Below are 12,876 nucleotides of genomic sequence, written 5' to 3'. Positions count from 1 at the left end.
ACAACTTGCCCACACCGACCAATATGTCCCATCATCACTAGTCTCCAGAGATGCTGTCTGACCCGCTGAGTTACTCCAGCGTTTTGTGTCTATCTACACTAGTCCCACCTGCATGCCTTTGGCCCTTATCCCTCGAAACTTGTCCTATCGAGATATCAAGTAAACGGAGCACAAACTGAAGCCGAGGTTAGTGTTGTGCAGGAGCCTGGTGGTCGCTGGGCAAAATCTGCTCTTGAACCTGGAGGTCACGGTTGTCAGATTCCAGAACCTTCTTCCCGATGGTTGCAGCGAGATGTGAGCGTGGGCAGGGCGGCGAGACCCTTCTTCAGACTGGTTAGTTCGGTCTGAAAAAGGGTCTCGACCCGAAACGTCTCCAGGGATGCTGCCTGTCCCGCTGAGTTACTCCAGCATGTTGTGTCTATCTCTGGTTAGTTTTCCAAATCTCCTCAGAGGTTGAGGTATTGATGGTCATTGTGTGGCTTTGCATCAATGTGCCGGGCCCGGGTTTGGACAGTTCGGGCCGGTTTAGGACGGGGCGGGTATCAGCGGCTGTGGATGTAGTGACCCGGCCCGGCCCGGCCCGGCCCTGCACCTGCTGACCTGCAGGGACTTCACTATCATTTATTATATTGTTTACAATGTTTACATATTCTGTGGAGCCGCTGCAAGCAACTGGGACACGTGACAATAAAACACTCTTGCCTCTCGACTCTTCAATTATACATTTCCCAGTTAAGCCGGTGAGTTGAATGGGGCCAGGGCCCGGTGTGGCAGTGAGGATGGAACTGGGGTCAGATATCCGGGGTCAGTGTGTCAGTGGTCATCTGTCCTGGGTCAGTGTGTCAGGCGTCATAGTGTCAGGGGTCATAGTGTCAGGGGGTAGGGTGTCAGGGTCAGAGTGTCAGGGGTTAGGGGGTCAGGGTGTCACGGTCAGTGTGTCAGTGTGTCAGGGTCAGTGTGTCGGGGTCAGAGTGTCCTGGTCACTGTGTCACTGTGTCAGGGGTTATGGGCTTAGAGTGTCAGGGTCAGAGTGTCAGGGTTTAGGGGGGTCAGAGTGTCAGTGTGTCAGGGTCAGTGTGTCAAGGTCATAGTGCCAGGGGTTAGGGGGTCAGAGTGTCAGGGGTTAGGGGGTCAGATTGTCAGGGTCATAGTGTCAGGGTTTAGGGGGTCAGAGTGTCAAGGGTTAGGGGGTCAGAGTGTCAGGGTCAGTGTGTCAGGGGTTAGGGGGTCAGAGAGTCAGGGTCAGAGTGTCAGGGTCAGAGTTCAGGGTTTAGGGGGTCAGAGTGTCAGGGTTATGGGTTAACTGTCCTAAGCCACTCTCTGTGTTTCCAGTCCAGTCTCTGTGTCGGTGCGTTGCGAGTAGTTGCCCGCTCTGTGATGGCAGCAACCCCCCCCCCATCCCCGATCAGCCTCAACTACGGGAGAATGTAATCATCTCCGGTTATCAGTTTAACACAGAAATAACCCGACGTGGCTTTCAACAGGTCGCTGTGGTTATAATGAACAGATGTAACAAAGAGCAGAGGCGGCGAGCAGGAAGGGCCATTCAGAAGCGGTAACGTGGTTAGATGAAGTCACGCTGACTATCTGTGTACCAACATATCACAATCTAACCAGACTTCCCAGCGCAGATGGAAAGCAGAGCGGGGAACTAATACAGTTAGAGTATTTTATAGATAAGGCCATTGTCAGAGGCGGAGAGCGCTGTCTGATTCCAGGAGGGAATGCTGCCATTGGCGCTGACCGCTCCACATTCGCTCTTCATTTGACGCCGATGTCCCTCACACACACACCGCACATTTCACCGTTTATTAGATTCCAAATCAAGCTCAACCTTGTGATGAAACTTGCATTTGGCGTCAGTGGATTATTATCTCCAGGAACCTGTTCTAAATAAGTTGTCGACAGATCTGCACACACCATCAAAGTAGCGGCCACTCGGCCGGGTGGAGTTCACTGTCACGGGCGAGGTATCGGGTACAGCGGCCCCGCGGCCACATTGACCCGGTCAGCTCACTAAAACACAATGACATTGTATAACGCGGTGATAAGACAAGGACTGCAAAACAATACATTAGTACAACACATTGGGGTGGGCGAAGGATGGGGTTGGGGGGTGTGGGTGGGGGTGGGTGAGGGGGGGTGGGGGTGGGGGTGGGGGGGGGGGTAGAGTTGTGCGGGTCGGTTCAAGGACCTGATGGTTGTAGGAAAGGAGCATGTTTATGAGGGAAAAGGTACAATGCTGAAATAACTCAGCGGGTCGGGCAGCATCTCTGGAGAAGGTGACGTTTCTGGTCGAGACCCATTTTCCAGACTTGTTTCCACGTGTTTATGAGGACCAGGAATGACCTGGGTCCTGGAAGCGGACTGAGATGGCCACTCTCTTCAACATTTCCGCTTCCTGTGTGGTGGGGATGTCGTGCCCAGCTGTGTTGCAACCAGTCAGGATACTTTGTATTGGCATCTGCAGAGGTGTTTTATAGTTTTCAGTGACATGTGGAATCTGTGTAAACGCCGGTGTCATCTTGGTGATTATTGAACCTTGGGGAGGTAGATCATCTGAGATGGAAACGCCCAGGAATCTGAGGAACCAACTCTCTCCATTACCAACCCAACAATGAAAACTGGCATCGAGTATCCTGACTTCTGAACTCACAGCGTTATTGATCACCCCGTGTACCTGTTCTTGATCACCCCGTGTACCTGTTCTTGATCACCCCGTGTACCTGTTCTTGATCACCCCGTGTACCTGTTCTTGATCACCCCGTGTACCTGTTCTTGATCACTCCATGTACCTGTTCTTGATCACCCCGTGTACCTGTGATGCCAGGGACACCTCTGCACTACAACACTCCCCAGGGTCCTGCCATTCCCTGTGAAGGGCATGTTATGGAATGCACACCTGGCTGACACTTACCAGCATGAAACACCATCATCCATTCATCAGCCCACTGGCCCAGCAAAACAACATCCCGCTGTAATTGTTGATGCCCAGCTTCACTATCAACCACAGGGTGATGTTGTGCGTCACGTGCAGAAATATCACCCTTTCTCGTGTTTATAAATGACAGAAGCAGAATTAGGTCCATTCGGCCCATCAAGTCTACACCCGCCATCTATCTTTCGGTCTCAACCCCATTCTCCTGCCTTCTCCCCTTAACCCCCGACACCGGCCTAATCAAGAATCTAAATGTCTGTGTTTAAAACATCAATTGACTGCCTCCACAGCCTTCTGTGGCAATGAATTCCACAGATTCAACATTCATAGATGTTGCCTGGTCTGCTCAGTTCCTCCAGCACGTTGTGTCTTTTTTTTTGGTAAACCAACATCTGCAGTTCCTTGTTTCTACTTCTTCGCCATCGATTTTAGCATTTACTTTAAAAACATAGAAACATAGAAAATAGGTGCAGGGGTAGAGGCCATTCGTCCCTTCGAGCCTGCACCGCCATTCAATATGATCATGGCTGATCATCCAAGTGCCATCTTTAGTGCCATCTGCAAACTTACTAATCATGCATTGCACATTTTAATCCAAATCTCAACGCATTGGTTTCTGAGGGCCCGACTCTCCCTCGAGTTACCATCTTTTCCTAAATCTCAAAAATCCTCCTAAATATCTGCCAGAATGATCTCCTTCCGCCTTTTTGCCCTTGCCTGAGATTCAATGTCTCTCATCCCAACCCCAGCTACCTGCCTTCACTCTAACAGGAACATGCATGTCATCACATTATTAAACACATCCCACTTTCCAGGTCCCTTTGCCCGCGAACAACCTGCTCCGGTTCCTGTCTAATATCAGGAAACTTGGCCTTGCCTCACGTCAGAATTTGTGGGCCCGCCCTGTCTTTATCCATAACTATTGTAAAGTTATTAGAACTGTACTTGTTGCCAAACGGCTCGGCCACTGACACTCAGTCACTGGCCCTTCCCAATTTCCTCAGAGTAGGTCAGGCTTTGCCCTCTCCCGTGTAGGGTCATCTGTGCGTCTCCTGAGGAACATTTCCTGAACAGATTTCACAAATTCAAGTTCAAGTTCAAGTGAGTTTATTGTCATGTGTCCCTGTATAGGACAATGAAATTCTTGCTTTGCTTAAGCACACAGAAAATAGTAGGCATTTACTACAAAACAAATAAATGTGTCCATATACCATGATATAAATATATACACACATGAATAAATAAACTGGTAGTGCAAATAACAGAAAGTGGTTGCTAATAATCAGAGTTTTGTCCGAGCCAGGTTTAATAGCCTGATGGCTGAGGGGAAGTAGCTATTCCTGAATCTGGTTGTTGCAGTCTTCAGGCTCCTGAAGGTAGCAGGGAGATGAGTGTGTGGCCAGGATGGTATGGGTCTTTGATGATACTGCCAGCCTTTTTGAGGCAGCGACTGCGATAAATCCCCTCGATGGAAGGAAGGTCAGAGCGGATGATGGACTGGGCAGTGTTTACTACTTTTTGTAGTCTTTTCCTCTCCAGGGCGCTCAAATTGCCGAACCAAGCCACGATGCAACCGGTCAGCATGCTCTCGACTGTGCACCTGTAGAAGTTAGAGAGAGTCTTCCTTGACAATCCGACTCTCCGTAATCTTCCATCTCCGTAAAATTCCACCGCGACTAAGCCCTTGACACCATGACAGTCCCAGTCTATATCTGGAAAGTTAAAATCTTATTAGTCTTGCAGCTGCCTGCAATCTCCTGGCATATTTACTCTTGCAATTCCCGCTGACTATTTGGCTGCCTATAGGACACTCCCAGCAAGGCGATCATCCCATTCTTGCCACCCATATGGCCTCATTGGACGAACGATCAGTAATGCCATCCCGGACCACAGCTGTGACATGCTCCTTAATCAATGAAGCAACACCCCTTCCTCTGTTACACCCGTCCCCACTCTTCTATCTCTCCCGTAGCATCTGTACCCGGGAACACGAAGCTGCCAGTCCTGCAACGTCCCAGTTCCACGCACCTTCCCACGCCCTGGTTTAATCCCAGGACTCTCACATGAAAATAAATACAATTAAATCCACCTCGCTCCCTGCCATTCGCCTCCCTGTCCACTAACTCTCCTTCCAGCCTCTCACCTGCCTCAGTCTTGCATTGCATCATGTGCCCCTGTTAAAAACGCACAGGGTACCCCCCCCCCCCCCACCTCCCCCACCACCCCATCTCACAACCTGCCCCACTCCCCAATGCGCTCAGACTGGGGCTGGTATGCCTTATCTCTGTGTGCAGTGTGTGGTGTACCACAGTGTATAACCATGCTGGGATGTTCTTTGTATATGTACGCTACATCGGGCGCACATACACACACACACACATACACATACACGCACACGTAAGCATAAATACACACATACACACACACATACACACGCATGCACACACATACAGACACATACACACGGCTCCAGATACCATCTCTCTCTGTGTACACGCCTCTGCACCAGGATTGTTCGGGCTGACTGACATCCACCTCCCGTGGTATTTACTGTGTTGACTTGGAATAGATGAAGATCGAATGTAAGCAGTGATGTTATGATGTCATGTAAGCAGCCAGTGCCTCAAACAGGTGGACTGAGTCATAGTGAAAGGTCAGCGATTGGGAGAGTTGTTTGATCATCAGCCAGGCAAGATGCCTAAGCACTGGGATATTAAAATAGGAGCCACTGTTCTGTGCACACATATCCCCTGAGAAACGGACTGAAATACACTAGTTTACAGATATTTTCTTGAGAAAGACGGACTGAGACACACTGGTCCGTCAACAGATACCCCCCCCCCCCCCAGAGACAGAGAGAGGGACACCGGTCAGTGAACAGATACCCCCCCCCCCCCCCCCCCCCCCATCCAGACAGAGGGATTGAAACACTGATTCACTGTCTCTTGGCCACTAAGGAATGGAGCAGCTTCTCACCCTCTGCTGGCATTAATACTACACGTCACTGCTCCTTCACCATTGCCGGCTCATCATCGCTGGGTCTGAGCCGGGGGGGGGGGGGGGGGGGGGCTCAGCCGATCTCTCGAGGCCAGGATGTTCTGGGCGTGACTGTGAGAGATTCCCGAGCTGACTAAACATAGGGTCGCAGCTGCTGTTTACTCGCTGTTTGGGACAGAGGTCACGGGGACGTCAGGTCGTGGGAGTGTGGGTGTGGGTGTGGGGTGCGGAGGGAAGGGGGGGGGGGGGGTGAGCGGGGAGTGGGGGCACTCAGCTGCCGATAGGAGCAGGATTAGGCATTCGGCCCATCGAGGCCAACTCCGCCATTCAATAGTGGCTGATCTATCTTTCCCTCCTGACCCCATTCTCCTGCCTTCTCCCCATAACCCCTGACACCGGGACTAATAAAAAAATTGCCACTCTCCGTCTTAAAAATGTCCACTTCCTCACCAACTAAACGCCCCCAGAGATGCTGCCTGACTCGCTGAGTTACTCCAGGACTCTGTGCCATTTTGTATTAAATTGAGCGTTGACGTCAGACGTGTTTACTTCCGTGTCCTTGGGATAGCAGCAGCGCCGGGCCGGGAGGTCGCCACGGTTACGTGTAATATTGACGGATTCCAGGCGCCTGTTCTGGATCCAGCGGCGAGCTGAGACCGCGCTCGGGAGCTCAGGAACAACACGAGCTGGGATTTAGAGAAATACAAGTCTTGTTATTGTTCAATGAGCCCGGTCAGTGGCGGCGGCCTCTCCTCGTCGACCCACCCGCTGAGCCCTGGTCCCGCTTGGTCATTCCATCAGTTTAGTTTAGTTTAGAAACACAGCGTGGAGACAGGCCCTTCGGCCCACAGAGTCCGCGTCACCCCGTGCACGAGTTCTATCCCACATTCTAGGGACAATTTTACAGAAGCCAATTAACCTACAAACATTGGGAGTGTGGCAGGAAACCCGAGCACCCGGAGAAAACCCACGCGGTTACGGGGAAAACATGCAAACTCCATCCAGTCATCACCCGTAGTCAGGATCGAACCCGGGTCTCTGGCGCTGTGAGGCAGCAACTCTACAGCTGTGTCAGCTCGGGTAAATGCCGTCGATCAGACGGATATTGGGCAGGAGGAGGGTGAGAGCGAGCGGGGTAGAGAGATACTGAAGCCACTCTGTCAACATACACACATAGCGGCAAAGTAGCACAGACTCACAGCTCCAGATACCCGGGTTCGAACCCGACCTCGGCTTCTGTCTGTGTGGAGTTTGCACGTTCTCCCTCTCACCGCGTGGGTAACTTACCGTTGCTCCGGTTTCCTTCCAGAGTGCAGAAGGATGAAGGGGTACCTCGTTGAAACTTACAAAATAGTGAAAGACCTGGATGGCGTTGACGTGCAGATGATGTCTCCACCAGTCGAGGACTCTCGGAATAAAATAACTAACATGCCTGTGGAGAGGAGATGAGGAGAATTTATTTCGTCAGAGGAGGGTGAATCTGTGGAATTAATTGCCACAGAAGGCTGTGGAGGCCCAGTCAGTGGATATTTTTAAGGCGGCGATTAGTCTGGATGTCAGGGGTTATGGGGAGATGGCAGGAGAATGGGGTTAGGAGGGAGAGACACAATTGAATGGCGGAGTAGACTTGATGGGCCGAATGGCCCCATTCTGCTCCTAAAACTCATGAAAGACGTGTGGGTCGGTAAATTAGCCGACGGCTGCAAATTCCCTACAGTGTAACCGGACGTTCAATATATGATGGACACGCGTGGGGCAATGGGATTGGGAGCTGGCACAGACTCGATGGGGCGAACGGCCAATTTCTCTCTCATGTGGAATTCAGTCTGTCGAATGTGTTTAATCTTCAGTATTCACAGCAGCGCACCTTCGCCATGAGCTACCGACCTGTCCGAACCCCCACACTCCCCCCGTCCCAAACCCCCCGCCCACCCCCACTAGCCCGACACCCCTTCCCCACATTCCTCACCACCCCCCCCCCCCCCCTGCCCCCCCCCCCCCCCCCCCCCCCACTCTCAGAGCCCCAGGATCTGTGTTTGTTTTGAAGGATTTAGTTGGACAGGGACAAACGGCGACAGATATCAGAATCCCCAGGAGCTGATATCTCTCCAACAGCCAGGCACGCGCTACAGAAGCTTCCAGAACATGATTAGGAGCTGGCTCCACTATCGCTGGAAACTTGGATAGGCTGTGGAATGTTGTAATTGTCCCGGCGCCGAGTGGTTGGCAGCAGTCGCCGAGTCGCTGGGAAGATGCCACTTGTCTACTGAACATCACAAGTTGAACAAGATAGGTCTTTATTTTCGGGAGCGCAGAAGGTTAAGGGGGGACTTGACAGAGGTCTTTAAAATGATGAGAGGGATAGACAGAGTTGACGTGGATAAGCTTTTCCCACTGAGAGTAGGGAAGATTCAAACAAGGGGACATGACTTGAGAATTAAGGGATAGAAGTTTAGGAGTAACATGAGGGGAAACATCTTTACTCAGAGAGTGGGTACACAAAATTGCTGGAGGAACTCAGCGGGTGCAGCAGCATCTATGGAGCGAAGGAAATAGGCGACGTTTCGGGCCGAAACCCTTCTTCAGACTCGGAGAGTGGCGGCTGTGTGGAATGAGCTTCCAGTGAAGGTGGTGGAGGCGTTCGATTTTATCATTTAAAAATAAATTGGATAGTTATATGGACGGGAAAGGAATGGAGGGTTATGGTCTGAGTGCAGGTATATGGGACTAGGGGAGAATACGTGTTCGGCACGGACTAGAAGGGCCAAGATGGCCTGTTTCCATGCTGTAATTGTTATATGGTTATATGGTTATATCACAGCCCGGTCTGGACATGGTCTTGGGTCAAAGATCAGAACAACCTCCCCTCGGTGCTCTGCGTCTCTCTCTGTCTCTCTGTGTCTCCCTGTCTGTCTGTCTCTGTGTCTCTCTGTGCCTATCTGTTTATCTCTGTATCTGTCTCTCTCTGTCTGTGTCTCTGTGTCTCTCTGTCTCTCTGTCTGTCTCTCTGTGTCTCTGTGTCTTTCTCCCTGTCGCTCTCTGTGTCTCTCTATCTGTCTATGTCTCTCTATCTCTATCTCTATCTCTATCTCTGCATCTGCCTCTGCCTCTCTCTCTCTCTCTCTCTCTCTCTCTCTCTCTCTCTCTCTCTCTCTCTCTCTCTCTCTCTCTCTCTCTCTCTCTCTCTCTCTCTCTCTCTCTCTCTCTCTCTCTCTCTCTCTCTCTCTCTCTCTCTCTCTCTCTCTGTCTGTCTCTGTCTGTGTCTCTCTGTGTCTCGGTTTTTACAGATGATGTTGTCTATATCGGACTTTGTGATCCCATTAGACACGAGCCCAGGCAGCGACACCGTTATGGTGGGGGGGGGGGGGCACTGGCGCGAGACCTCCGACCCCTGCATCCTCCCCACCGGGGGGGGGTACCCCGGGGAAACCCTCGACGACACAAGAAGAATCCCCCCACCACACACACACACACACACACACACACACACACACACACACACACACACACACACACACACACACACACACACACACACACATTCCCCCGGGTCGGGGCATCCGCGCCTGCCCCCGGCACGACCCTGACACCCCCCTTCCCCCCCCCCCCCCCCCCCCCCCCGAGCTGCGGCAACAGACAGCGATGAGTCAGGCCACTGGGCTGCGGAATGTTCTGCCTCTCCCGGGCCGTGTCCGGTTACTGACGGCTCGTCGCTCGCTCTGTTTTTACCGCCTCGTTAACCGCTGTCAAAGGCGCGGCAAGGACGCGGAGAGACTCTGAGTGGGGGTGAGGGTAAGTCCTGACACCGGGAACTCTCCCCCCCCCCCCCCACGTTACCTATCCACGTTCTCCACAGATGCTGCCTGACCCACTGAGTTACTCCTTGGTGTTTGACGTCGGTTCCAATGTGGAAATGCCTCAGTGTGAAGGACAACTTTCTAAGATGATCCACGAGTGTGGTTGAGTTGCTACAGTAACCAGTAACGGTGGCGGCAGATGCAGCAGCCTGTGGTTCCCGGGCTTTTCATTCTCATTATGTTTTATTTCCATTTAATACAAAAATGTTCTCAGATCCCAGTTCCTCCCCCAACCCCCCCCCCCCCCCCTCCCCCCACACGCACACCATCATCCCCGCCACGCGCGGGGCCATTCACAGCGGCCAACTGACCCACGGGGGAGGAAACCGGAGCACCCACCTATCACCGGGAGAGCGGGCAAACTCCACACCGACAACCTCGCTCAGACCCTGAACACCGGAGCTGTGCAGTTGTGCTGCGGCTGTCCTTTGAAAGTCAGGGCAAAGGTTAGAGGCTGTAGGTCACGTTGATCTTTGGAAAATATCCCGTCCGTCAGCCCCCCCCCCCCCTCCCCCTTCCTTCTCCCCCTCTCCCCGGCAGTAAGGCTTCAGTCCGGAGATACCGGGGGCGGGGGGTCGCGGGTGGGACCCAGATTGTGCGAGATTGAGGGGATTTAGCGCCGACGCAACTGAGCTAAACGCCCTGGGTGGCGGGGTTTGAGGTGGGGGGGGGGGGGGGGGGGGGGGAGCGGGAACTGGAGCGGGTACCGGAGCCGCGGGAAGCTGTCGGGCCTAGAGCGGGGGGCGGGCGGCAGCGGTCTCGCCTCAAGACCCCCAGCGCCGAGTCGCTGCGCCAGAAGCTTGACATCAGCAGGTGTGTAATTGCGTTTCCGCGTCGGCTTCAGTAAACTCCGTCACTTACTGGCACATATAAAGTTAGTTTGTGTTTTATCCCCGGGTTTATCCGTTGCCCCCGCGCTCACACCGTGATCCCAACGCGACTGCGCACGGTTGTAAGGAGAGATAGTTCGGTGTGGGATTGCAGAGACACAGTGGGCCGAGCGGCTAAGGGTTTCCAGAAGGCGTGTACTCGCGCCAATCTGACAGCATCGTCGGAAACACACATTGAACTGGCGACAGCGACACAAACACAAGGAGAAGAAGAAAAACTCATCGACGTCCAAACTCACTCACGTTTATTAGAAATAAATCAGCATCAATTACAAAAATAAATCATCAAACATCTACAAAGATAAACAAATTTCCCCGGCACTTTCCAACCACACGTCACCCCCGCTCCCGCCCGCCCGCCCGTCACCCCCGCGCCTCTCTCCCCGCTTCCAAATCCGTCTCCGCCGCCGCCGCCGCCGCCGCTCCCGCCCGCCCGTCCGCCCGTCACCCCCGCGCCTCTCTCCCCGCTTCCAAATCCGTCTCCGCCGCCCCGCTGCCAACCTGCCCCCGCCCGCCCGCCCAACACATGCCGGTTCCTTGCACCGTCCGCCGGGGATAGACCCGGGCAGCTCAGCCCCGCTGCGCTTCCTGTGACATGGAGCGTGACAGGGACCTGCGGGCCATGTCCGGCTTCTTGCCCAAGGACGCGGGCTGCATGAGTGGCGGCAAGTCTCTGGTGATCGCCGAGATCTCCTTCTTGTCGGCACAGACGCCGCTCGGGCTCCGCGACCGCTCCCACTCCCGCTCCGCCTCTGGCCGCTCGGTGCCGCCGCCGACCTGCGCCGGTGTGAAGATGGGCAGCGGCAGGTGATACTCGGTCAGCTCACGGCCAAGGAGTCCCGCCCGGAGCCGCAGGTCCGGGCCGCGTTGTAGCAGGTAGCTCACCTGCCCCTTCCTCGCATAGCTCTCCCCCCGGCAGCCGCTCCGCTCCGCCGCAGACCACCTGCCGCCGGAAAGAGGCGCGTTAGACCGGGTTAGACCGGGTTAGACCGGATAGCCCGGCGCACAATCTCCCCGCTCGCAGATCACCCACCCACCCCCTCCCCCACCCCGCGGACCAACGACTCCCGACTCCCGCGGGACCACCGCCTCTTCCCACTGCCCCGTGTAACCCCGACCCCCTGCACCGTGCCTCGCGTCTAACCCTCTCTCGCGTCTCGCTGAACCTTCCTCTCCCTATCCCCCCCCCCCATCTCTCCCTCTCTCTCTTTGTCTCTTTATATAAATCCTTCACCCTCTGTCTGTCCCTCGCTCTGTGATTCGCCACCTCTCGACCCCCGCGTCTCGCCCCTGTCATAGAGTGACACAACTTGCTTCTGATACCAACAAACCACATCTACACTATTCCCATCTGCCCGCGTTTGACCCATATCTTATCCATGTACCTGTCCAAGGGTCTCTTAAATGCTGGGATAGTCCCTGCCTCAACTATCCCCCCCCCCCCCTCTCTGCTCCTCCTGCCCCGGGCTTCGGCCACTCACCGGTCGTGGGGCCGCGTTTTCAGGATCAGGTCGTCCCATTCTGCCGCGTAAAACTCCCTCCGCCGCTGGTCCTCCTCTCTAACCGAGGCGATGAGAGTGGCTTCTGGCAAAAGTTTCATCTTGTTTCCCACAGATACCCGTGTCCGCTCGGTCAGTCTCGGTGTCCGGTCTGAGCGCTGCCCGCTCGCCTCTCCTTTAAGTACCTCGCCGCCGCTATTCTGGGCGCTGTTATCACCGGTTAAACCCACGCTGGGAACTCGCTGTGGAATTGGTGACGTTCCCGTCGCATTCCAACTGTCAGCACTCGCCCGCCGGTGCCAGACACACGGCCCGGCTCAACCGCGAGGGACAGGAGTGAGGGAGCGCCGCGCTGTAGGCGGGGCAGTACTGAGGGAGCGCCGCGCTGTAGGCGGGGCAGTGAGGGAGAGCCGCAATGTCAAGGGTCAGGAGTGATTAATGGTATTTTGACTAAGAAGGAACCGCTTCAAACCAAAGACAGACACAAAATGGCTAGATAGGGCTCTTAAAGATAGCGGAGTCAGGATATGGGGAGAAGGCAGGAACGGGGTACTGATTGGGGATGATCAGCCATGATCACATTGAATGGCGGTGCTGGCACGAAGGGCCGAATGGCCTACTCCTGCACCTATTGTCTAAATGTTATATTGAGGATGGGTGAGGGGAAGCGAGCGGGAGTAACTGGCGTGTAACTC

At 54.2% G+C, this 12,876-nt stretch overlaps 1 protein-coding gene across 1 annotated transcript in view; it reads right to left on the bottom strand.

The window, feature by feature from the left end:
* Nucleotides 1-11,101: 11,101 nt before the first annotated feature.
* LOC116981712 (titin-cap) overlaps nt 11,102-12,876 on the bottom strand; it is an 8,392-nt gene continuing 6,617 nt past the window's right edge. The window contains exons 4-5 of the mRNA XM_033034766.1: nt 12,164-12,497; nt 11,102-11,625 (exon numbers count right to left, since the gene is read on the bottom strand). Coding sequence (XP_032890657.1) covers nt 11,253-11,625; nt 12,164-12,497 — 707 coding nt within the window. The 3' untranslated portion in view covers nt 11,102-11,252. The remainder of the gene's footprint in view (nt 11,626-12,163; nt 12,498-12,876) is intronic.

Source organism: Amblyraja radiata, chromosome 16 (assembly GCF_010909765.2).
Source record: "Amblyraja radiata isolate CabotCenter1 chromosome 16, sAmbRad1.1.pri, whole genome shotgun sequence".
Classification (NCBI taxonomy): domain Eukaryota; kingdom Metazoa; phylum Chordata; class Chondrichthyes; order Rajiformes; family Rajidae; genus Amblyraja; species Amblyraja radiata.
The sequence above is the reverse complement of the archived record's forward strand: the minus strand, read 5'-3'. Positions and strand labels throughout refer to the sequence as shown.